The sequence below is a fragment of the Elaeis guineensis genome, chromosome 5 (genome assembly GCF_000442705.2).
Source record: "Elaeis guineensis isolate ETL-2024a chromosome 5, EG11, whole genome shotgun sequence".
In the NCBI taxonomy this organism is placed as follows: domain Eukaryota; kingdom Viridiplantae; phylum Streptophyta; class Magnoliopsida; order Arecales; family Arecaceae; genus Elaeis; species Elaeis guineensis.
The window spans coordinates 117,557,977-117,585,262 of record NC_025997.2 but is presented as its reverse complement, the minus strand read 5'-3'; the positions used below and the strand labels follow the sequence as shown (position 1 = coordinate 117,585,262).

Sequence of the window (27,286 nt, the reverse complement as noted above, 5' to 3'; positions counted from 1 at the left end):
AGCATGAAATACTTCAGGAGGCACATCAGACCGGTTATACAGTTCATCCAGGAGGTACCAAGATGTATAGAGACTTAAAAGAAATGTACTGGTGGAATAATATGAAAAGAGAGATCGCTCAATTCGTGGCTCAATGTTTGGTGTGTCAACAAGTTAAAGCTGAACATCAGAGACCGGCGGGACTACTTCAACCTCTTGATATTCCAGTTTGGAAGTGGGAACATATCACTATGGATTTTGTAACTGGACTACCGAAGACTCCCAGTAAAAATGATGCAGCCTGGGTGATTGTGGACCGATTGACAAAGTCTGCACACTTTCTTCCAATTAGAGTTGGTTTTACCTTGGAAAGACTAGCAAAGTTATATATGAAAGAAATTGTAAGACTACATGGAATTCCAGTGACCATCGTATCGGATCGAGACACCAGATTTGTATCACAGTTCTGGAAGAGCTTACACAAGGCATTAGGAACAAAATTGAACTTCAGTACAGCTTTTCATCCACAGACTGATGGTTAGTCAGAGAGAACTATTCAGATCTTAGAAGATATGTTGAGAACCTGTATTTTGGATATGAAGAGTTCATGGGATGAGCATCTACCTTTGATTGAGTTCACTTACAATAACAGTTATCAGGCTAGCATTGGTATGGCACCTTACGAAGCTTTATATGGTAGAAGATGTCGATCACCGATTCACTGGGATGATGTCGGTGAGCGGAGAATATTAGGTCCCGAACTTGTTCAACAAGCAGTCGAGAAGATTCAATTAATTAAAGATCGACTTCGGGCAGCACAAAGCAGACAGAAAAGCTATGCAGATAACAGGAGACGGAAATTAAAATTTCAAGTTGGTGACCATGTGTTTCTCAAAGTATCTCCTTCAAAAGGAATCTCAAGATTTGGCATTCGTGGCAAATTGAATCCTAGATATGTGGGTCCGTTTGAGATTTTGAAAAGAATTGGTGAGGTGGCTTATCGACTTGCCTTACCCCCTTCACTTGCAGGAGTACATAATGTTTTTCATGTTTCTATGTTAAAGAAATATTTACCAGATCCAAGTCACATTGTGGAACTTGAACCAGTACAAGCCAGGAAGGATCTAACATATGAAGAATACCCGATACGGATCGTAGACCGTAAAGAACAGGTGCTGAGACGTCGCAACATTCCTTATGTCAAGGTACAGTGGAGTCGACGTTCAGAAAGAGAAGCTACTTGGGAGCTAGAGGAAGAAATGAAGCAAAAATATCCCCAGCTCTTCGAGACTACAGGTATGAAAAATTTCGAGGACGAAATTTTTTTTAGGGGTGAAGAATGTTATAGCCCAAAACCTAATTTCAGCCCACAAAAGCCCAAAACGAAAAAAAAAAAAAAAAAAAAAAACAGAAGAATTCAAAACCGGGAAGAAGACTCCTGATAGGAGTCTCCTTCTCCGGCGAAATCCGGACGAAATCAGGACTCCTAGGATCCCTCGGAGTCCTAGGGTTCCCTATAAGAATACCCCTTCTTCCTTGAGACCGGACATCGGCCTCTTCCCTCTCTCCTCTCCGTTTTTTCCGAAATAGAGCCGCGGACACCACCTTGTCTTCGCCGTGACTGCTCTCCGACGAAGTCACCGGAGGTCAAGGTAAGCTTCCTTCCTTTTCCTCCCTTCCTTCCTCTTTCCCCCGTGCGTTTGTGCGCGGCTGCCGGCGACGAGCGTCGCCGATTTTCGATCGGAAAAAAGACTCTGTTTTTGGGCCTCTTTTTCGTGAATTTTCGGCGCCGGCGATCAAAATTGACCGCCGGCCATGTTTCCTCCGTGATCGGGGGAGTGGCCCCTGTCGGCCGCAGGCCTCCGCCGTGGCGGCCGCAGCCCGAACGGCCGATCAAGGCCGGAGGACCCCGTCCTCTGTTCCGGCGCGGGAAGGGCTGAGAAGAAGAAGAAGAAAAAGAAGAAAAGGAAAAGAAGAAGAAGAAAAAGAAGAAAAGGAAAAGAAGAAGAAAAAGAAGAAAAGGAAAAAGAAAAAGGAAAAAAAAAAAGAGGGGGCGGAGAGAGAAACTCTCTCTCTCTCACACTTTAGATTTTAGGATTTATGGAATTAATTAATTAAAAAAAAATTAAAAAAATTAAAAAAATAATTAAATTAGCAATAAAAATAAAAATAAATAAATATAATTAGGGCATCCATGGATTAGTTCGAAAACCCTGGATGCTGTCAACGAATTGATCCTCGTGGGGATATTAGATTTTAATAATTTAGTTATTTTTAATTCGATGAAATTTTGATTTAAAATATGATATTTGACATATCAGGTTCAGAGAAGGATTTTCGAGATCCCTAGAATTTCTAGTTTGGACTTTCTTTTGAGGTAAGTAGTGTTTACTTTTACTGAATTTATCTGGTAAATTATGAATTAAATAAATTTATGCATGCTTGCGATTGTAATTATTTATTGAAATAATTGTTGAAAATTGTTTATGATTAAAGTTAATTGTAGAAATTATTTATGATTGAAGTTATTTGTTGAATAATTAGTATGATGATGAATGATCACAAAGAATGACATGGTTGATTTGACTCGAATATCATTATTTATATTATTTTAAAAATAATATATGAATTGGAAGATAATATAAAATTGACAACCTGACTGTGTTGAGGACCCCGCCAATGGGGGCATATACGTTGGCAACTGACTGTTCTGAGGATTTATGTCGCCAGTGAGACCAGCGACATGTCGTCAGATAGACCAGCGACAAAACCGCCAGCTAGATCAGCTGTTCCAAAGGACTTGGCTGCCAGATGATTCGCAGCCCACCGCAAGCAGATACGCGGTATTATGACCCTGCCACAAGGATAATGTGGTCATAGTCATGGTTGGTAAGAAGAACTTAAGAAAATTGATGAAAAGCATAATTAGAAATTATGATAAATTGACTTTTATATATGATTGACAGTATGAATATGATTTCATGAATTTTACATATTGATTTGTTATCAGTAAATTGATATGCATAGTATTATTTGCCTGATTTATTCAGTTAAAGGTATATACTGCTTACTGGGCTATTTAGCTCATGATAAGTTTTATGTTTTTCTTACAGATCCGGAAAATTAGCATGATGCGGGATTTCGGTTGGGAGAGCGATTAGAGATGGAGTTAGCTCATTGATTTAGGATTTTCTCAGAATTTATTCAAGACTTTTTAGTTTTGTTTTTAGTGCTAACTTTGTCAGACAGTTATTTTCTTTTGAGCACTGAGTTTTGATTTGTTATTTGAACTAAGTTTTGATTATTAAATATTGAAAAATTTATTTAACTATTTGTGAAGATATCATGATGAGATGTCTTGCATGCTTATGGAAAAAGTATTCTATAAGTATGCGGCGGTTGCCATGACCCTCGATTCAAATCTCGGGTCGGGGGTGTGACAACCTAGAGATATGGAATTATTCAATATGTTTGTTCAAGAGGCACAGCTTACTGATTTATGTTTATGTAAAAGAAACTTAATAGAAGGAAGGTTCCTATTTTTGCTAAGATCAACAGGGTTCTTTATTTCTGGTGAATGGAATCAATTGGCTTTACCTAATCCTATTATTGACCATGTACCTCTTCATTTTTCTTTGGGTGAGTTGATTGGTAGAAGTAAATTATTTGGATTTGAGATAGTAAAGCTTTCTAATCATGATTTGATATCACTATTGGTGAAATGGAGGTCCAACATCTAGTTTTTTTTCAAAGTTCTATGTCCTGGTTGTCTTATCCATTTCCTGTGAGAAAATGGAATCGGGACGGGCTTGAGAGTCCGAAACCCATCTACGTAGGGAGAGAAGAAGAAAGAGGAAAGAAGGAAAGAAAGGAGAGATGAAGAAAAGAAAAAAAATGAAAGAAAAAAAAAAGAAAAATGAAATAAAGAAAGGAGGGGAGAAGAAAAGAATGACAAGGAAGGAATAAAAGGAAGGCAGAGGAAAAGAAAGAAAAGAAGGAAGAAAGAAAAGAAGGAAAAAAGAAAGAAAAAAAGGAAAGAAGAAGGGAAGCAAGATAGAGGATATCCAGTGGGATGCATAATCGGGACTATTGTAGGGGCAGGATAGCAGGGCATCTCGTTCCATAGAGAAACCAGAACACCTTTGTCCCACAAGATTTAAAATATTGGTTGCTTCTAATGCTTTTGATCCTATTTGGTTGGTTGCTAAGAAGTTAACATTAAGAAGAAGTTGAAAAGTGGAAGTTTGAAAGGTTCTATAGTGTCAAAAAAAGGAAAGAAGAATTGCAAGGGATCATTTGTAGAATTGATTTTTTGAAGGAATAAAGAGTGCTCACAATTGAAGAAGCTAAAGAAGGAGTGCAGCTAAGGAATATCTTTCAAAGGTTTGTACAGACAAAGATGTATTATGGAAACAAAGATCCTAAGTGGTTGAAGGTGCTTCTCTCATCAAATATTCTAGACCTATTAGCTTAATGAATAGCATTCATTTGACAATCTCTAAAAATTTAGCTATAGGCTTCCAGAGGTGCTCGGTGGAATTATTGATATATCTCAATCAGATTATGTTGAAGGTAGAAATATTCTTGAGGGTTTTGGTGCTGTACACAAGATTGCATCATGGTGTATGAGATGTAAGAAGGAAGAAATCCTTTCAAAGTTGGATTTTGGAAAAGCCTACGATAACGTGGATTCAAATTTTCTTTCAAATTTCTGGAACTGGATTTAATCAGAAATGGATCTCTTGGATTAAATCCTTGTTTTGCATTGAAAGTACCATTGTTTTGCTAAATGGTATTCAAAGTAAATGGATTAAAATTGAATGGGGTTTGAGGCAACACAATTTTCTATCTCCATTTTTATTTATTCTTATTGCTGATGTGCTGTGTAAGCTTTTGAAATCAGTTGCATTTCTGGCATCATCGAATGATTGGGACCATCTCAGGATGTGAAGGTCAGTTCTTTGCAGTTTGCAAATGGTACATTAGTTTTTCACTCTGCTAAGATTGAGAATCTAGGTAATTTAAAGCTCATATTATATCTTTCTGAACCTGTCCAAGAGTTGAAGATTAATTATTCTAGATCCTCTTCGATATATATAGGTGATACCGCCGAAATGGATCCATTAGTTGTCTCAGCTCTGAATTGCAAGCTCTCTTCTTTTCCACCGACCAATTTACATCTTCCTCTAGGGTTGGGTGGGTTGTCCAGAAGAGATTGGAATTTATGGAAAAGTTCAAGAAAAGGTTAGCCGGTGGTCTTCTAAAACTTTATCTATCGGAGGCAAGTCAACACTGCTAAATATTTCACTTTTTAATTTGCCCACATATTTTATGTCAGTTTTTAGATGTTTGATTGGGTTTGTTGGGACAATACAACTGACCCTTGACTCCAACTATGCATCGGCCGAATGAACATATTACGCTGACTTACAATCGATTGACCGATCGAGAGTCGGCTATTACCGACCAACAATAGATGACTTAATAAGCCTCCAACCGAAGACCATCAACATATCAGAGTTACTAGTCGATGGACATTCGGATCTTCTACCGACTTGTCAGTATTACTGACATACAGTCGGCTTATCTGTTCAATACACCATAACCGTTGTGAACGGTTATGAACTACGTGTCACGGCAATTAGTGAGAATTAACGACCTACTAACTCCAAAATAATGACTCGATAATTTAATACCATAAAAAGTGGGACCATGTGCTCGACGGTTACATCAGAATCATCTATAAAAGAGGGGTAAGTGAGCAGCACCGGTAAGGACAATTCTGAGCCAAGACTCTGTTACTCATTTTATCTATTGTTCACCAACTTCTCTCTGACTTAAGCATTGGAGGGTCCCCACCAGACATAACTCCAGTCTGTGAGGACTTGATTTTGCAGGTACTCTTCACCGGCGATAGGCGATAAGAAGTTGGCCGCAACAGATTGATGCACAAGGTAGGAGGAAGCGACTACAATCCACTATGCCGAAAACTAAAGCCCAGCGTTCGACTGGATCGGCGAGGTACTCTTTCTGCTGGGAAGATGCTCCTCCCCCATCTCCGGTAGCAGAGCCTAGTTCCTTGCATCCTGTGGCCACCACGGATCTGTAGATTGCTGCACTCGTGCAACAAATGAATGTTTTGACGAAGGCAGTCAAAAGTCTCCAGCAGCAACAAACCCAGCAGCAGCCGCAGTGGAGCAACCGGTGCTACAGTCGGTGCATCTAGACATAGCCGCCGTTCTCTGCAGCGATCACCTTCCTCATCCTCGAAGCGACCGTCTCGACATTCCCATCGAGACGGACAACCGCATCCTCGGCACTCTCACTGTGCCACCCATCATTCGCGACGTTCTTCCTCGCCTTCCCATCTACATAGTGTTAGGAAGGAAAAACGATTGCGGACACCTTTTGTCTCTCCTTCAAGTTCTTCAGGGGGTTCCACCCTCAAAGTTTTCCAGCAACGGTGGCTAGACGACTATGAACGCAAGTTTCGAAAAATTGACCGCCGACTTACCCTACTTCAGGTGGAAGGTCGGAAGTCCTCTAGTAACTACGATTTCCACACTGCCTAGCCTCTCTCTCAGTATATCTTGGATGAGCCGATTCCGTCTCGGTTCAAGATACCGCAAGTGGAGCTATACGACGGTTCCATCGACCCAATCGACCATCCGGAGAGCTATAAGGCTCTCATGATGATTCAGGAGATAACAGACGTCCTCTTATGCATTGACTTTCCGACAACTCTTCGAAAAGCTGCTCGGGCCTGATATTCCGAGCTTCAATCGAAAAATATTGATTCCTTCGAGCAATTTGAGCATTATTTCGTGGCCCACTTCAGCACTAGTCGAAGGCCGTCACGAACATCGGACAGTCTTTTCTCAGTCAAACAAGGTAAGACAGAGACATTGAGAGACTTTGTGGCTCGTTTCAACGCAGCCATGCTTGAGATCAGGGACCTTAATGAAGATATGGCTATATCAGTCGTGAAGAGGGGTCTGAGGGAATTCAGATTTGCTTACTCTTTAGACAAAACTCTCCTCCGGACCTGTGCTGAACTTCTAGAGCACGCGTATAAGTATATGCACGCAGACGAAGCTGCTTCTGATCGATGCCAGACGGAGAAAAAATGTCAGAAGAAAAAACAAAAGAGTGGAGCTCCAACCGAATCAAGTCAGCCACCTCTCAATAAGCGAGTTTCACCCCGACGACGGAGTCCGAAGTCGAGCTATGGCGGGTATGACTTCTATACCCCTTTCTCTGCTCCTCGTACGCAGATCCTCACGAAGATCGAAGAAGCAGAATATTTACGACATCTCCCATCGATGAAGGCACCACCAAAGAGCCGAGATAGGAAGAAGTACTGTCGGTTTCATCGTGACCATGGTCACGATACCGAACAGTGTATCCAGCTTAAAGACGAGATAGAAGCCATGATCCGATGAGGTTACCTTGAAAAATTCTAAAGGGATCAACCGACTCAACCTCCTGCTGACCGCAACCTCAGCCGCAACTTGAGGAGACTAACAACAATCGGCCGATTGCAGAAGTGATCAACATGATCTCCGGATCGACCATTGATCGGATAGTTTGACGCACCTGCTCCAGATCGTGCCACCTCACCGTCATCCGTGTAAACACCTCCGATCCAGTGACATTAGGACACGTAGCCAAAATCTACTAGTCAGAATCATATCGTCCGACGCCGAATTATCTTCCTAAAATGACATCCGATATAGATGTCTGGTACCGAATTGTCCTATCGACGTAACAGTCCAATAATGATTTCGCAGCCGCTGAAATGATAAAAAGGCCGAAGAACCCTCGTACTCAAGTGACTAACAATCAAGTCGGGGCTCGAGGTTACATGTGACAACTTTCTTCGTCCAATGTGACAGACCACATGATAAAATACACGTCAAGCCACCTTGGACTTAAGAGTGGAGGGCAACTGTTAGGACAATACAACCGACTCCCAACTCCGACTATACATCGGCCGAATGAACATATTACGCCGACTTACAATCGATTGACCGATCGAGAGTCGGCTATTACCGACTAACAACAGATAACTTAATAAGTCTCCAACCGAAGACCATCAGCATATCAGAGTTACCAGCCGATGGACATTCGGATCTTCTACCGACTTATCAGTATTATCGACATATAGTTGGCTTGTCTATTCAACACACCCTAACTGTTATGAACGATTATCAATTACGTGTCACAGCAATTAGTGGGAATTAACGATCTACTAACTCCACAATAATGATCCGATAATTTAGTGCCATAAAAAGGGAGACCACGTACTCGACGATTACATCAGAATCATCTATAAAAGGGGGTAAGTGAGCAGCACCGGTAAGAACAATTTTGAGCTAAGACTCTGCTGCTCATTTTATTTACTGTTCATCAATTCTTCTCTGACTTAAGCATCGGAGGGTCTCCGTCAGACACAACTCTAATCTGTGAGGACTTGATTTTGCAGGTGCTCTTCACCGGCGACAGGCGATAAGAAGTTGGCCGCAACATGGTTATTAAGAAGATTGATCGTATTAGGACATCATTTCTAAAACTATCTACCATAGGCAGGTTGACACTCTTAAATGTTTTATACTTTAATTTGCCCACATATTTTATGTGAGTTTTTTGGATGTTTGATTGGGTTATTAAGAAGATTGATGGCATTAGGAGATATCATTTCTAAAACTTTATCAGTTGGAGGTGAGGTTGACAGTCTAAAATATTATATATTTTAATTTGCCCACATATTTTATGTCAGTTTTTTAGATGTCTAATTAAGTTATTAAGGGGATGTTTGGTTGGAGGGAGTTGGAGCTTGGAATGTGAGAATAGGTGACTCCAACCGTTTGGTTGGGGGAAGTCTTATTCCGATTTTGATTTTTGGATGGAATGAGGTGGCCCAATCTCCTTAAAACCCAATCTCGACTCTCCCTTAAGGATTCAAACCTCCATTCCGATTCTGATTTCGATCATGAACCAAATATTTCAGAGCATATGGCCATTTTGATTCATATTCCAATCCATTCCGATTCTGATTTGATTCTGGTTGCGACCCTTAAGAAGATTGATGATATTAAGAGATCATTCTTTTGGAAAGATTAGGATATGATAAATGGTGGCCATTACTTAGTTGGAAGAAAGTTTGAAAAAGAAATTCACAGTGTGATCTTGAGGTTAAAGATATGAAAGATTTTAGGTGGATTTAGTTTGCGACTAGAATTAGAATCAAAATGGATTGAAATGAAAATCGAAATGGTCATATCTATTGATGTGCTTGGCTCATGACTGGAATCAAAATCAGAATGGAGTTTGAATCTTAGGAGAAAGTAGGGATTGAGTTTTGGAAGATTGGGGCATTCCCATTCTTCTTCGAAGTCGAAATGGGAATGGGACTCCCCCAACCAAACAATTGGAATGGTAGCCACTCATTCCTATTCCCATTCCAGAGTTCAACTCCCCCCAACCAAACATGCCTCTAATGTCTTTGCTATCAAAATGGTGGTGAAAAGAAGTTAATAGTGAGGCAACATCCGGAAATCACCAATCATGAAGCGGTATTATGATCATAGAAGGTTTTCTGATATCAGATCTGGTATATCTAGCTTTTGGAAGGTGTTTTGAGAATCAAGGAATGTTTCATTATTTTGTGTAAATCATCTTTTCTATTGGGCGCAATGACGTAAGCTTTTCGCAAGTCTGATGGCTTGGTAATATTCCTCTTTCCGATGTATTTCCCACTTTGGTAAGGGTAATATTGGGTTTTACTTCATGATAATTATTCTTGGGTGATTCCTCTAAGACTCGTCCAAAGTTGATAAAGTTTTACGATAAGATCTTACTATAAATAGGTTGAAAGAGGACCATCTCCATCTAAGCTTATCTTTTGCTGAAGAAGGACAAATCATGAGAAGAACTACCATTGTGGTATTTGGAAGATGTGCATTTGGCTGATAATCTCAAGAGGAGATCACGACCTTCTCGACCTTGTTGTCTTCTTTGTTATAATGTTGAAGAGATTGGCTCTTATTTACTCCTCTTGAGTTCTTATTCTAAATAGCTTTGGGAGTATCTCAGAAGAACGATCAAATGGAGGGGATGTGCTCCGACCCTCTCTTTCTTTCTGGGATTTCTGGAGAGTCGAAAGGATCAACAAAAATAGCAGATGGTGTTAGGATAAATCGGTAGCAGTCATCGGGTGAAAATTGTGGAAGGGAAGGAATGCGAAAATTAACAACTATGAGGCCTAAGTTTTCAATTGCTAGATTCTGAAGTATGATTGTTCCTTTATTATTGATGCAAAATCTCATTCTGAGGTTGCATATTTCAAATCTCTTTTATTAAAAAATATTAACCGATTTTATATTTCTGATTTCATCATCTTATTATAATAGTATAATATATATATATATAGAGAGAGAGAGAGTCAAATTAGAAATAAATCGATCGGATTTGGACTTAGATGCAGTCAGATAAAAACTTTATAATAAGAGCCCTATATCAATGATCAAAACCGTCGAATTTTGTGATCTACTAATTTAAAATTATTTATAAAAAAAAATTATATGATTTAGAGATTTTTAGTCTATATATTGAGTAGTCAAAAATTGAATAATCTAAATAAAATTGAATTAGATGTATTTTTTGATCACTTGATGCATAGATTAGGATCTTTAAATCTTATAATTTTTAGGATGTAAGCAATTTTGAGATAGTAAATCATATCTAATGATTTAGATTATCAATATAATTTTTTTTTTATTTATTTTTTATCCGGTCATATTCAACTCCAAATTCAACCGACCTTATCCGAAACTGTCCGTGTGTGTGTCTGTCTATATATATATATATATATATATATATATATATATATATATATATATATATATATGTTGGTTGGTCTGAATGCCATACAGTGGAGCGCATGAAATGGCTCGCGCGAGTCTCACCGTACAATCGGCAGACCGGATACGTGTTGGATTCGTGTCACATCACTAAGCATCCCGAAAAAATACAGAGCGGGGGAATTGCTAACGGGCCTTACCGCTTTCGTCCACCGACAGTCGCCGGTCTCCTGCGAAGGGAAGCCGGTCGAAGTGGTAGAGGATCGAGAACAACGACGCCGCCATGGTGAAGAGCGAGATCACCGGAATATTCCTCCGGTTCCCCACCGCCACCGCCCATGGGAGGTACGTGTCGGCCACGATGGCCGTCGCCGGTGGCTGGAGCCGGTCGAGGAGCCGCTCGACGGGGTCCTCCATCTTGGTATAGACGGCGTCCATGAAGCCGCTGAAGTCGGCCGCGCGGCCATTCTCAGAGGGGATCACGTTGGGAATGGTTCGGAGCTGGACGCCCGGCGGCGGCGGTGGCGGCGGCGGCGGCGAGGGGGAAGAGTCGAGGAGGCCGAGCCACTCCTCCGTGACGACGAAGGTGACGGCGACGCCGCGGGCGGCGAGGAGGCGGCAGAGGGTCATCATGGGGTTGATGTGGCCGCGCCCCGGGTACGGCATCGCCACCACGTGGCAGCATCTTGATACTCCGTTTGCATCCAGAGTTGGGGGAGGCATGATCAGACGGTCGAGGTTGGTTGCAGGCGGGTGGAGCTCTTCTCTCCAAGGCTGTCTTCTGGTCTTCTCCTCTTGCTCCCGGGTGAGAGGGGATTTGATTTGATCAGGGGTGAGCAAACTGGTGACAGAATAGATGCTGTCACCCCAGGTGAGTAAGACCACACACGTTTTATTTAATCAGCAAGCCATGGCCTTACATGGTTCTTCTTATTGGAAAGTTTAAATACACGGTACCACACGTTGTTGGGGAGGGGAAAGATATTAAATGCATGGTAAAACGTGTGTTAAGGAGACAAAATAGAGACAAAAACTAAAAAGTCTATGATTCTCTGTGGATGTGGTCCAACAAGTGATCGTGAAAAAAAAAAAAAAAACATTCAAGGATACCTTTTGTCTGATTATATACCTATTTTTTTATAAAAATTATATAAAATATTTATTATATTTTTAATAAAGAAAGTATCTTATGCCATTCTGTTTACGTCTTTAATCTCATTTTTGAAGAAAAATCTCCATTTTCTTTTTATGAAAAAATCAAAAACATATGTCCGGCGTAGGATTTTCTTTCATATAAAATATGAAAAATTTATTCATATAAAAATATCACTTTTCAACCTCTCTTTCCAAGAACTCTTAATCAAATCAGACGAGTTTCTTTCATTTTGTCATATCTTTCTCGGCTTCAATTTCCATCATCCAAACAAGTCCCATGACGTCTCACCAAAAAAAAAACAAGTCCCGTGAGCCAGAGAGGCTGGTGGGTAGCCACAGGGTGGAAAAAGAGTGGAATTTTTGGCAGAACGGCAAGTTCCCGCTGGACCACGACCGGGTATTTCTTTTGCACCAAGCGCACATAAAGTTTCTGTGTGATAAGATGGGGTCCTCTCTTGTCCGTAATGCACAGTGGACCGAACTCTATAGGCCACCCAATACTGTTTTATCCCTTCTTTATCTCTTTGGAACCACATCCCAGCAAGAGGCAATATCAGATGGATTGGAGTTTACAGTACCAAATAGAAAAAGGACTTTGGTGATGGTCCATCATCTCTTCAGAGCATTTATCTTCCCTTCAACCGGCATGATTTCTTCTTTTCATGACGGTATGCTCGATTCTATGGAAAGAGAGAAACAGATGGAGTTTTCTTCGCTAATCTAGGAACTGGTTAGCCATTTCCAGGCAGGCATTTTCTCCTTAAATTTGTATCCTTCCTATCCTATGATCAAGATGCAGTCTCTTAATCAAACAATGCTCTTATGTTGTATTAAATAAGACTAATGAGCAGGACATAACAACCAATGCTGATGTTTGGATAAAATTTCTTGGGATTAGGAGTGAGATGAATCTCCCATTGACGACGTTTTCTACCTCAATCCACCTGCAACCAGGCATCTTGACTTGACCACCCTTTTCTCTCTCATTATTAGGCGACATTTTGCTGTCAACATATACTGACGTATGTCACCGCAGATCCAACAACCATCCAGCAGAACGCTCCAAACTAGATGAGCGGCATCAGAATTGAGTTGATAAAGTCCTCTGCCTCCTTCAGTCGTCCAGCACAGCTAAGAAGATCTACTACACACACCATAATGCCGATACTTTGGATTAATCCCAAACCTATCATTCATCCTCCTGAAATATTCCAGCCTGACATGGCATACCGGGCATGACCTGCAATTGTGGCGGGGCAGGAGACCACGCTCCTCTGAGGCATTCGATCGAACATCTCCCTTGCAGCGATGCTGTCACCCCAGCAGGAGTAGGCCAAGACCAGAATGCAAACCACCAACTCATGAGGACCGTAGGAGTGGTGGAGGGAGGAAAAAAAGCACGAAGAAGGCATCGCACAGCGCCCCACCACCAAAGTTAACTTGTTCATCTCTTGTTAATTACCTCAGGATTGGTGTAGAGTCGAATGAATTGGAAGCAATCGAATTTGCTTCCGAATCTTCGAATGAAGCGTAGTTTCCCTCTATTAGAGATGAGGTTACATGGTTTTTGTAACTTAGTTTTAGACATTTGCTTCAACATGGCAGTACCAAATTCAACCGAAGACCAGCCTGACGTACATCATGTTAATGAAGACAAACAAACATACCATTTTATTATCAAATTCAACGCACTCGTCATGCATGTATAACACTTCCACAGCACGAGTCAAACATTAATAACTCATACTTCATGCGACAAACCAGCCTACGACACAATTGTTCAAAATATTGACGTGACAAACTGCAAAGATAACAATGAGCACAAACTTCCTCGGTGGCTGAACGTTGAGAGTGAGACATCTGCCTCAGAGGCAATTCACCCCAGACACTGAGGCAGATGTCTCACTCTCAACAGAGAGCAAGTCTGACTGACTGGCGGATCGAAGTGCATCACAAATTCCAGCTACAGCCTGAGACCCTATACCAGACTTTCTACATTATTTATCGGTACCTTTCCATGCATGGAATAGTCCTGAGGAGAGAACTGCAGCTTGTGGGAGTCTATGCCATGCTCATTGCCTGCAAGTATGAAGAGATATGGGCTCCAGAGGTATTAATGTTATATTTACGTACAACTGTACGCACCTTTTTCACTTCTAACTTCTCCATCAATTGTTTAATCAATAAGCTGGGCATCTGATGCAGGTCAATGATTTCATTTGCATATCAGAGAGGGCCTATACCAGAGAGCAAATACTAGCCATGGAGAAAGGGATTCTAAATAAGCTGGAATGGAACTTAACTGTCCCCACGCCTTATGTATTTCTTGTGGGATTTTGAAGGCTGCGTTATGTGACGGAGGTAATAATAGAACATGGTTTTCTTCTTCGCTGAGTTAGGTCTGATGCAGTACTCCATGATCACGTTCTGCCCATCAATGGTTGCTGCTTCTGCTGTTTATGCAGCTAGATGCACTCTTAAGATTGACTGCTTCCCTACACATATTTGTGAGTAATGATCAGGTAACAGCATACAATAGCTGTGGCCCAGAGAACCCTGTGTGGCGCCTGATTGTTTCGGTCCAAGGGGGACTCAGTGGCACCGGAGAGTAAGCTGAAGGTTGTGTACAAGAAGTATTCAAGCAAGCAATTTGGAGCTATGCCTATTGATTGTTGAGACATCTGATTTTTATGAAGCAGCTTTTGTGGAAACAAAATGATACATTTTATCCAAGCCATTTTTATGTCATCAAATCTCTCTCTTTGTTCTAAGTTTTTTTTTTTTTTTTTTTGAAAATAATCTTATGACAGGCAAGATGACAGCCTTCCTGATCATCCTTGGAAAATCCCTAAAGATGGCACAAGTTCGATGTCTACCAATAGCGACCTTATAGTTTAGATTTGATGGAACGAACAAAGGACACCTCCACCTTGGCACATTGACACCACCCACTTCCAAAGGATACTGGCATATCTTGGTTCATATACATGAGAAATCTATAACAATAATCTAGCTTTTTCACTTGCACGTTCCAAGTATCGCTGGCACACCCATAGAATAGATTTTCCATATAGACATATCTCTGTTACCAATCTTCTCCTATTGACACCAACATATCCTGTCCTCTAGAGCAAATGATCCGTAATTGCAACTCGACTTGTTCATCGGCGGGCCAGGCTCATGTCAAGGCCTGAGCCCGGTACTCACTCAGGCTCTGGGTTGGGTCTCGGGCTTCTTTAATTTTCTTGTTTCTTCTTTTTAAATATGGAATATGGAAAGGAAGAGGGGAGAAAGGGGAGAAAGGAGAGAGGGGGAGGGAGAGAGAGAGAGAGAGAGAGAGAGAGAGAGAGAGAGGAGGAGGAGGAGGAGGAGGATGGAGGAGAAGAAGGACAGAGGAAGAGGAAGAGATGGGAGGACCGGGTTTAAAATTCAGACTCAGATCTATTTGACATGCTTCGGGCTTGAGAAGGCCAGATGGCCCATCCGGTCTGTGATCACGTCGGATGGCATCTACCTTGGGTATTCGAATGGGTTCTTGTAGTTTCCTTTTTCTCCAGAAAGATTCACATTAAGGGCTTGTGAAAGGTTTCGAAATGATGACTTGACCTCTTCCTTCAAAATAAAAGAAAGAGAAATGATGACTCAATTTGATGCAATTAACGAGTAAATCTGAAGCAAAATGGTTAATCACAACATTGTCGGACCATCAGACATTTGCATTGGTCAGGACCAATGACAATGCTTAGATTTTATCCTATGAAATTATGAAAAGAATTTGTACAAATAGAGATGGAATGAGCCTTGCACACTGCGTAATGTGCAGACCCAATGTGCAGGCAAAATAGCAAAATAAGTAACCTTATAAGTATCACAAGCTATACTTTTACATATCACTAGCTATACTTTTATATGTGGCTACCATGCTATATGCAACAAAAAATCAAGAGAATGCGCATGCGCGCACACATATAGGGTTAGTTTAAAATCACATATATAGAGCAAATCAAAATTTCACAATCAAAATTCTACATTAATGATCTAAATCATTGGATGTGATCTATTATCTTAAAACTACTTATACATTTAAAATCATATAATACAAAAAATCTTAATCTATGCATTAAATAGTCAAAAATTAAATAACCTAAATAAAATTAAATTAGATATATTTTTTGATCATAGATTAAAAATCTTAAAATTATATAATTTTTAATGTATAAATAATTTTGAGATAGTAGATTACATTTAATGATTTGAATCATCAATATAGAATCTCCATTATTTCATTTTAATCTGATCAGATTTGAGCCCAAATTCAATTTATCTTACAACCAATTTTTGTTTAATTAAGATGCAAGTAAGCAAAATTTCATTGAAGTCCAAAGTAAAACAAGATTTTTCCCTTCCAAATTACCCAAGTTAAGATACTTGGAGATATACCACATGAGACTTGAAACCCAAAGTGTTCTCTTTCTAGAGGGGCCCTATTCATAGACTACAACATTTTTTTTAAATTTGAGAAAACAAACCACAGGAAGTCAGACCGGCCATCTACACATTATGGCCAACCAACAGATCTCTGACAAAGGAATTGATATGAGTACATGATGATCCACCCTCTTCAATTGCTCTATGAGAAGCCTCTCGCAGTTCTGCAGCTCTTCTCCTGATCTCCCTGCTTTCAACTGTATCTTCCATCAACCTCTTAATAGTTTTAGCAATCTCCTCTCTCCCAACTACATTGTCTTTCCCCATCTTTTCCTTCAGACTCAGACCCACCTTCCACTCATCCACTATAAGCCTGCTATCAGGTGGCTGATCCCAAGATATAGGAAACGTAAGCATTGGCACCCCTGCGAATACACCTTCGAGAGTAGAATTCCAGCCACAGTGAGTCAAGAAGCTTCCAACTGCAGGGTGACACAACACCTTCAGTTGGTCACACCAAGGCACCACTAGGCCCAAGGCACCACTCATCTCCTGCACTCGAGAAGAATCCCCACGAGCAACCCACAAGAACCTCGTCTCACTAGCACGCAAACCCATTGCAATCTCATCCAGCTGAGAGCTTGATACCGAGAGGAAGCTGCCCAATGAGACATACAGTACAGAGTTCTTTGGTTGGGAGTCTAACCAGTCGAAGCAGTCCTTGTCACTTCCATTGAGCAGCACGGGCTTCTTTGGTTTCTCTTTGAGTGTCATATAAGGAATGGAAGGGCCGACCGGGTACACGGGACAAGAAAGCTCTGCTCGTAATGCATCTATAACACAAGCCTCAAGCTCAAAGAACGAAGTGAAAAGAACACATCGTGCTTTCCTTACCCAAGAGAAGGCGTCCAATGCTCGTCCTAGTGGCCTCCCGATGGAACAGACAGATCTGAAATCAGCCAACCTCATCGAAGAAAGACCTGGAACAAACTGCTCCAAAGGCTCATCCGCATCTATTGCATATACATAAAGCATTTTCAAGACCCAAGCATTCACTTTAACTCAATTCGATATTACATAAGTAAATTTAATGAATTATATGCAAGTACAAATTAGTTATGGCTGGACTAACTGACTATACTGAGGTTGCCAGAGCAAAGCCTTCACTTCCCGCAGATTCAAATAGAGCCTAAATTGCTAACAAGCTAGGCTTCAGTCTGCTGGTTGGTACCTCTACCCAGTGTTGGACCAGTAAGAGGTTCCAACTTCAACTTGAAACGTGGCTCTCCCACCGCTATCATTATTTGGAGAAAAAAGAAAAGCCTAGATGCCATTGAATCAACTTTTAGTTTCCTTTGAAGAAGAAAGTTTAAGCCAGACAAAGGCTAACACACCTTAGCCTATGGATAGGGTGCTGCACTAGAGAGCTTGTGTCAGAAAATAGTCATTAGCAGATTAACCACTCTTCAACAAACAATGCATTTCAGCACTGAAATCATAAGAAGCTATATCATGTTTACTTGACCACCAAAGATGAATCTTTAACATTGTCTACTCTATCTTGTTTACAGACTATGGCATGTTTCATCAAAATTTAGTTAGGAATGTGATCTGACAAGCTCTAAACATGACACCAACCATATAGGCTGGTTCCAATTTCTTAGGCAACTTTGGATGAGAGATTTGGCACAAAACTTAGAAACTCTATGGGTGGTAGCAGAAATACCTTGTAGTTGTACAGCATAAGCTCAAAAGGAAAGGAACCTTTCTTTTTCTCTGAAACAAAGCAGTCATATGCACTGCCTTAGCTGGTTACTTACCACATCAACTCATATTGTCAATGATTCTTTTGATCTAGATGCCATGCATTCTACATTGTTTGCCAACAAGTTCTGCAATGAAGCATCTTTGGAGGGCCATGAAGAATCCCATAAAGCATTGTCATTGACAAGGGATCAATCAAGATTAGATAGAAACTTGACAAAAAGTTTTTGAAGAAGAAAAAGAGCAGGTGGAACAAATGCATATCACCACCTTCTTTTACAAGCGTAGGCAGGGATCAGACCTAGGCCTCTAGTATCCACACAAAGATAGATATTTGTTTTAAACAATGTTCTACTTGACAAAGTTTTTTTCATATAATTCTACCTGACATAATTGAAGAGAAGATAATCATAAATCTGTAGGCACATTGGAGAGACCCCTCCCCCCACTCCACTACTTCAATACTAGAATGTATCTTAGCAACAAACATGAAGATAGCTGAAGTCAAGGTTTCAATAACACCAGAATTTCACTGAACAGGGAAGCCAGAGATAACACTAAACTGATCACCAGGTGGATCAGGTCAGGTAATCCAGGTTCGCTAGGTTATGCAGACCCAATAGAGTGGGTCTTATTCCATACTCGATCCTTTGAAGATTGCTCGAATTGAGTTTGGGAAATAAAAACACAATAAGATGCATCAATTTTGGAAGTTGAGTTTGAGTTCGAGTAATCAAAATATGATGACCCATTAATTCTTGAGGTCAGGTTCGAGTTCGGATGATAAAAATGTAATATGACCTATGATTTGGGTTTAGGGTGATCAATGTGAATTGGGTTTTGGCCAGAGTAGGTTGGGTCAGAGTTTCCAGTAACTATCAAGCAATATATCTCAAACAATCAATCCAGTTAAAATTATTCATGCTTTAAGGAGCTTCTTGATGAAAAATCAAAGCATATGCTCCAAAGGTACAATCATGAATAGAAAGCACTTGATACATAATCGTGTGACAATGTTTTATTGGAAGTTGAAAAGTAACATTTAATGTGAAATCAAGTGCAAACACCAAACATGTCCTAATATAAAACTCTTTGAGATTTTTTTTTCCCATTTTGCATATATAGCCTTGTAAAGATACCTAATTTTTATTTACTCTTATCAAGTTGTGATTTGCATATTTAACCCTTGATCCATTTCTTGTCATCATTATTACCCCAAATGTTAGACAACAATGTTAAGCTGTCATTAGATTTGTGAAATGACATTTTTTACATCCCTAGGACTGGCCCTTTGAAATATCATATGCAATTATTGACTGCGAGCGGACTCGAAATGCTAGTCGTCAGGTTGTACAACCATCAAACTACTAGGACAATATCTAACACTGCTATATGTTAAGGATTAATTTTAATTTTACTGATTAGATGGGATTATTTCAAAGAGCTCATACTATTTGAACAGTCCTCTTTGATAGAAATATTAAGAAAATACATGCATTTTTTTATATTTTTTCAATTTTTTTTACTATATTGTTAAGAGTATTTCAATTAGTTATATACTTCCTAAATTATTTATCAATTTTTCATGCACTTTTTTCAAAAAAATATATGATTTATGATTATTTGATATCTATGTTATAATTAAAAGGTAGTGTAAAATGACCAAAAGATTAGTAATTAAACTAAAAATATATAAATAAACTATATGTGAATATGTATATATTTATGTATATATGTATCTATTAAGATTCATAAATGTGAGATTTTAGACAATAGTAGTGAATAAGTAGCAGTGCATCTATATATGCGTGTATGTATGCATGCTTATATATTTTAGATTCCATCAGTCAAATTTTGTGACCACAATAATCTTAGTTCTCCTCTTCACGAATATTTGCATAGAAACATGATATATTATCTAAGTGTGCCTCTTTTTGTTTTTGTGTACAATAATCTTAGTTCCCCTCTTCACGAATATTTGTATAAAAACACGATATATTATCTAAGTGCGCCTCTATTTGTTTGTGTGCCTCTACCTTTTTCCTTAGACATTCCAAACCAATTGGTCTATATTTAAAAAAAATTCTTGACCTATCCCTTATCATTATCCTTAGTTCATTCAACTCTTTTTTTAACATTTTAAAAAAAATATATATCGATACATTTTCTAATCTTTCGTGTTTTATCTTTCTTATCCCCAAATTTCTTAAATTCCTTTTCTCATCAGTCTTTAACTTTAATTGCACATGTCCAGTTGCTAGTGGTTATACCATGGAATGTTGTACCATGTCGAACCGGCCGGTACACCCTATACCGAGCCGGACTGGCATGGTTCGGCCGATTCAAACGGTATACTGGCGGAGGAGGGAGGGAAAGAGAGAAAAAGTGAGAGAGAGAGAGAGAGAGAGGAGGAGAAGGAGGGAGGTCGGAGCCACTGGAGGCCGGCGGTGGCCCACTGCGGCCACCGGAGGGCTGCGAAAGCATCCACGGCTCGTCGGTTCGTCCGATAGGACTTTAAAACGAGCAAGAAAGAGAGAGAAGAGGGAAGATCATCGAAGATGAGAGCGGGTGCCATCACGGTCGCAGATGTAGGCTTCGTCGAGGCCGGAGGACGGGGGTGGCGGAAGCGGTGCGGGCGTGTCACGATTTTGGAACAGGGGCTGTCGTCACTATTCACGCGATCCTCTTTTTTAGAAACGAAGATCAACAGTGAAGCCGGCAAACCATTTGCCCGCTTCACTGTTTAAATTTTTTTTTAAAAAAATTAAAATCAATGAAGCCGGCAAGCCATTTGCCGGCTTCACTTAAGTTGCGATTTTTAAAAAAAATCATGAATAAGGGCATCGCTCCTGTTTCATGTCCACGACACCGTGCGTGTAAACTGCGCTGTCCGACGGCCATGGCAGCCAGCCGGAGGCCATCCGGTGGCCCGGCTCCCTCCTTCCCCTCTCCTTTTCTTTCTTCTTCCCCCCCTCTCTCTCTCTCTCTCTTTCTCTCTTTTTCTTCTCCCGATTCGGATCCGGTGCCTTTGTTAGTTTGCTGCCGGTTCGGTATAGTACGGAACGATATCGAACCGTACCGTCGGCTAGCCGAAACAGTTGTCGATACCGAGACGGCGAACCTTGGGTTATACATATACATATACTATATACATTTCATATATACATAATATATAGATATATACATATGTATATATGTTATATATGTATACATGCACGTATGTATGGGTATGGTTACAATAAACATGGGGTGTAAAGAAAAGACTTTAGACCTGCCACCAAACTCAATATTTGTGGTTAAAAAATAAAAATGTAAATCTGTTGCATGTGATTTAGAAGGCCTAAAATATCTAAACATAAAATATCATATGATTTAAAGACCCCTCTAGCCTATGCACCAGATCACCTGAAAAAATAGTTAAAATGGAACATATATTGTTTTGATTTTTGGATGACTTGATGCATGGTCTAGGGGTTGAGAAAATATACGATTTTTGTATATAGATATTTGAGGCCTCCTAGATCATATCCAGTGGCGTATATTTTCATTTCTTGACCATTAATATTGAATTTTGTGGTAGGTGTAGAGTTCAACTTTTACACTCTTCGTGTATTATCACAGCATCCATATGATTTTTTCTAGAGGTGGACCCGACATTTTTCCTTGGGGGTGGGTGTGGAACAGAGGATGTTCTTTAGGTCCGTTGTGCAAGCCAGTCCACTAGAATGGGTGTATGATGATCTCTGAGACTTATACTCAAATTATCATCTTTGCATGAGGAGACTGATAATCTAATTTGCATCATCTGTATAATGTAATCTCATAGTTCATTGTTTCTTTTGCATTGCAAATCTAGACAGCATCATACATGCATAAATAAAATGGTATAAGTCGACTTATAAAATTTTAAATTTTTAGAAATTATTGAAATAAGCATTATACATCCCTCGCTTGTATCAAAAAAAAAAAAAAAAGCATTATACATTATATATTCTCTAACATCTAACTACAGCAAGTCCAAAATTGTTCCACTATATAAGGGTATATAAAAAATTACACATTATTTTGATGGAACATGAGGAAACAAACAAAAAATAGTGCATCCTTTTATCATTAAAACCTAAGAGGATGTCAATAATGAGTGTATTTGGAACCAATGAGCCATAATATATTTTTATAAAAATGTTCAATAAAATGTGTGGATTGGGATCTTTGATGATCTAAAAGGGGGGGATATTTTATTTGGAGCTTAAATCGGGTTCGGGTTTGCGGACTGGTCGGTCCGAATGCAACAATGTTCTCACCGTACAATCCACGGACCGGATTCGTGTCACATGACATAGAATTCCGAAAATAGAGAGCGGGGGAATTGTGAACGGGACTCACCGCTTTCGTCCACCGGCAGCGGCCGGTCTCCGGCGAAGGGAAGGCGGTCGAAGTGGTAGAGGACGGAGAAGAACGACGCCGCCATGGTGAAGAGCGAGATCACCGGAATATTCCTCCGGTTCCCCAGCGCCACCGCCCATGGGAGGTAGGTGTCGGCCACGATGGCCGTCGCCGGTGGCTGGAGCTGGTCGAGGAGCCGCTCGACGGGGTCCTCCATCTTGGTATAGACGGCGTCGATGAAGCCGCTGAAGTCGGCGGCGCGGCCATTCTCGGAGGGGATAACGTTGGGGATGGTGCGGAGCTGGACGCCCGGCGGCAGTGGTGGCGCGGGGGAGGAGTCGAGGAGGCCGAGCCACTCCTCCGTGACGACGAACGTGACGGCGATGCCACGGGCGGCGAGGAGGCGGCAGAGGGTCATCATGGGATTGATGTGGCCGCGCCCCGGGTACGGCATCGCCACCACATGGCAGCTTCGGTTTGCATCCAGAGTCGGGGGTGACATGATCGGACGGTCGTGGTTGGTTGCAGGCGGGTGGAGCTCTTCTCGTCTCCGGCACTTGCTCCTGAGTGAGAGGGGATATGCTTTGATCAGGGGGTGAGCAAATTGGTGACGGAATGGATGTTGTCACCCCGGGTGAGTGAGACGACCCGGGTTTTATTCAATCAGCACGCCATGAGACACACAGGTTGGTGGGTGGCCAGAAGATAGAAAAACAGTTGGTGGCTTTTGTCCTTTTATCTGGATCATTGGATGGCAAGTTTCTAATTGACGACGAGAGACCATTTCTTGTGCATCAAGCAAATATAGTTTCTACGTGATAAGATCGGTTGGTGGCTTTTGTCCTTTTAGCCGGATCATTGGATGGCAAGTTTCTAATTGATGACAGGAGACCATTTCCTGTGCATCAAGCTAATATAGTTTCTACGTGATAAGATTGGGTTCGCTGTCCTTTGTCCGTTGTGCATATGGTGGATCCACTTCTATAGGTCACCTAATATGTTTCAGCGTATTGAAAGTTTCTTCACCATTTTATTGCGATATCTATTTGTTATATCTCTTAAAAGATAAATAGCATGATAAATTGGATTGTATCTTTTATTATCAAGTATATAAAAGATTGGATCTGATATGATGTTTGCCCACAAACCCACAGAATATTTGCATTCTGATTTTTTTGATTGTATCCATATTAGAATGGTGTGATCGTCCATCATTATGATCTATCGATCATCTCTTCAAAATGTTTACTCATAATTTTTTCTCTTCATAATTATATACTGGATTCTGTGAAAAAAGAGATAGACGGAGCTTTCCTTCACTAATCCAAGAACTGCTTTGCCATTTTCAGACAAGCATTGTTCTTTAAATTTGTATCCTTTTTATCCCATGATCAAGATGCATTGGTGTCCCTTTTATGTACCATCTCTTAATCAAAGTATAATTGTTGATACAGAATGTCTGGCTGAAGATCACCTGGGTCAGATGTATTGTAGGAAGTAATGAAAGCCTAAATAAGTGGATTGGAACATCAAAATGGAGACTTAAACTTCAACAGCCACAACTGTCGATCTAGAAAGAGTCACGGGACCTATAATAGATCATCAAAAAGCTCATTTCGAGCCTTATGATTCATCCCAATTTTCAAGTCCAAAATCCATCACCTTAATGGATTTTAGGATCGCTTATGTTTAAAAATCTGTTTTTGATTCAATTTCATATTTTTAGTTTTATTTAATTTTCAACTACTCATGTTAGGGTTGAGATACTATAAATATATACCTTTATTTCATATTTGTTCGGTATTATTATCAATAAAATTGCAGGTTATTTTCTCCCATTGGAGTCTGAGGGTTCTTCTTTGTTTTTTTGAAGATTTTTATTTTGTGTGAATCCTTGTTTATTGGCCAACGCTGTGTCAATTGCCTATATATTATGTTAAATAAGACTAATGCGCAGGGCATAACATGCAATGCCAAGGCTTGGATAAAATTTCGTGGGATTAGGGGTGAGATGAATCTGCCATCGACTGTTTTCTAGCTCAATCCACCTGCAACCAGGCATCTTGACTTGACCACCCTTTTCTCTCTCATTATTAGGCGACATTTTGCGGTGAACATGTACTGACGCATATCACCGCAGTTCCAACAACCACCCAGCAGAACACTCCAAACTTGATGAGCGGCACCAGAATTGAGTTGATAAAGTCCTCTGCCTCCTTAAGTCGTCCAGCACGGCTAAGAAGATCTACTACACACCCATAATGCTGATACTTTGGATTAATCCCAAACCTATCATTCATCCTACTGAAATATTCCAGCCTGACATGGCGTACCAACGGACCACAAATTAACCTTTCCGGCATCTGATTGAAGAGCTGATGGGCATCGGCGACGGTCACCTTACCGCGCATGACCAGCCATTGTGGCGGGGCAGGAGACCAGGCTCCTTTCAGGCATTCGATCGAACACCTCCCTTGCGGCGATGCTATTACCCCAGGAGTAGTCGCCAGAGACCAGAATATAGACCACCAAAAGGACCGTAGGAGGGTGGAGGGAGGGAGGGAAAATAGCAGGAAGAAGGCATCGCAACTCCAAGTCAACAGCTTTATGACTTTTTGAGTCACTTGTTTTTGAGTTAATCAAGCATTTTCCTTTCCTTATTACCTCCTCATATAAAAATAATATAATATAGTATACTGCAGCAAAACTATATATATATATATAGAGAGAGAGATCATGCTTCATTTGAATGGAGCGTAGTTTCTCACTCTTAGAGATAAGGTTACATAGTTTTGTAGCCTAGTGTTTGAGATTTCCTTCAACATGGCAGTACGAAATTCAACCAAAGATCACTAGCCTGACGTACATCATGTGAATAAAGACACCCAAAATACCATTTTATTATCAAATTCAACGCACTTGTCATGCATGCATATATAACACTTCCACAGCACGAGTCAAACACTAATAACTCGTACTTCATGCGACAAACCGATACAATTGTTCAAAATATAGACGTGACAAACAGCAAAGATAACAATGAGCACAAACTTCCTCGGTGGCAGAACGTTGGCAGGATGCCAAAGTTATTAGAAACAGAAAATCTAATCCAGAGAGTGAGATATCTGCCTCAGTGTCTGCGCATGCTCCTCAAGCAAGGAAACAAAGACATCTATGCCTCCACCCTGATCCACCCCAGGGAGGAACATCACCATACCCTCGACAGGGATCCAAGAAGGTAAGAAAGCTTGCAGTTTCCCCCCACCACCAATATCCACATCCTGGAACTTAAAACCCAGCCAGCTATTCGCTTCCACGATGGGCGATAACATGTTCCCATGCAATTCATAAACGAGGACAAGATCCTCGTCCTCGTACATCGCCCCAAAGTCTATAAATGACTGTATAAAGCGACGGTTAATACTAACGGCTGCTTCATGAATTAATCTGGCAGCCTCTGCAAGACCTCCTTCAATTAGCTGCTTCACACTAGCCTTCGCATATGCATCGAGAACCAAATTACCGAAAAATTCACTTGGAACTGCTGGCTTCAACCTGGGCCTACAATTCACCGCAACATTTGTCACGGTGTACTCACTGTCATCCAGCCCCCGGGCAATTGTTATCTTCCTCCAGACGTGGCCAAGTAAAGTCTCAAAGGTTGTATGCTTCTCTTTCATGTTAGCCTTCAGCTTTCCAGTGATGTACTCCGAAGAGTAGCGCAGCAATATGTTGGTTATCCTGGCAGGATCAACATCAACTCGATGCACTGTGAAACCATCTTGATTTGGCTGGATTGGCTCGAAATCAGTGCCCCAGTGCTGGAACTCAGGCTTTGGTGGGCACTGGGGCTTGAGCCAAGATTGATCGTAGACAGGAAGGCGGTCGATGGGCATGCCTCGAACTGTCTGTCCCCATGCGATGAAGAAGGTGCTCATGGACTGGCCGTCGGCCACCTTATGGTGCGCGGTCACTGCGATCACCAGCCCGCCGCACTTGAAACGGTTGAGCTGCACTTGGAGCAAGTGTTTGGCTTCTTTTCTCGGAGGGTGCAACAGCTCGAAGTCTGGCGATGGCTCTAGTGGCAAGTGGTCTGATAGACTCGAGGCCACCGTTGCTTCTACCACCAGTGCACCTCCACCACGGCCGCCTATTAGGAGGCATGGACGGTTGCGGTGGCTGTAGCCAAACCGACCGGTGAGTGTCGGGAAGTGGACTAGGGTCTTTGACAAGGCTTCGGTTAGTGCAGAGTTTGTGGGGGTGGGAGGGGTGAAGGCGAAGAGGACGGCAACATGGATGTTGATGGCAAAGCGGTCGAAGATGGTGAAGGGTACTTCGGAGGGCTCGGCATTAGGGTTGCCTTGGGCAATGATGGTTGAGCTATGGACATGAACCTCCATTTGGTTCACTAGCTTTGCTGCTGCATGGTCTAGTGTTGGTGGGTGGAGAGATGAATTTATATTGAGATGGAGGCGTTGCAGGTCTCAGAGATGACTATCGCTCTTGAGATGACTGTAGCTCTTGATAACACGTGGATAAGCGGGTTTAAAACTTTAGGTGGTTACGAGAGAATCCAAAAGGTGGTAGGTTGGATTTGAATAGTCTCTGAGCCACCTGTAACGTTTGAATTTGCAATCACGACCCACCGCTTTTAAATAGAAGAACTTCACTCGAATCCTAAAGGGATCAATTTGCTTTTTACACGATTATTT

The 27,286-nt window shown here is 41.0% G+C and overlaps 3 protein-coding genes and 1 pseudogene across 3 annotated transcripts in view; 1 reads left to right on the top strand and 3 right to left on the bottom strand.

Moving 5' to 3' along the window:
- LOC105045451 (UDP-glycosyltransferase 87A1) overlaps nt 1-11,564 on the bottom strand; it is a 29,759-nt gene extending 18,195 nt beyond the window's left edge. The window contains exon 1 of the mRNA XM_010923727.4: nt 11,042-11,564. Coding sequence (XP_010922029.1) covers nt 11,042-11,564 — 523 coding nt within the window. The remainder of the gene's footprint in view (nt 1-11,041) is intronic.
- An 11-nt stretch (nt 11,565-11,575) lies between these two features.
- On the top strand, nt 11,576-15,144 carry LOC105045450 (cyclin-B1-1-like; annotated as a pseudogene).
- Nucleotides 15,145-16,381: 1,237 nt separating this feature from the next.
- Nucleotides 16,382-23,279, bottom strand: LOC105045449 (UDP-glycosyltransferase 87A2). The gene is made up of 2 exons (XM_010923726.4): nt 22,575-23,279; nt 16,382-17,437 (listed from the first exon to the last, which is right to left on the bottom strand). Exons 1-2 carry the CDS (start codon nt 23,074-23,076, stop codon nt 16,548-16,550), a joined length of 1,392 nt encoding a protein of 463 aa, XP_010922028.1. The 5' UTR covers nt 23,077-23,279; the 3' UTR covers nt 16,382-16,547.
- A 2,234-nt stretch (nt 23,280-25,513) lies between these two features.
- On the bottom strand, nt 25,514-26,974 carry LOC105045448 (tryptamine hydroxycinnamoyltransferase 1-like). The gene has a single exon (XM_010923725.3). The coding sequence runs from the start codon at nt 26,972-26,974 to the stop codon at nt 25,679-25,681; it is 1,296 nt and encodes a 431-aa protein (XP_010922027.1). The 3' UTR covers nt 25,514-25,678.
- Between the last annotated feature and the right edge of the window lie 312 nt (nt 26,975-27,286).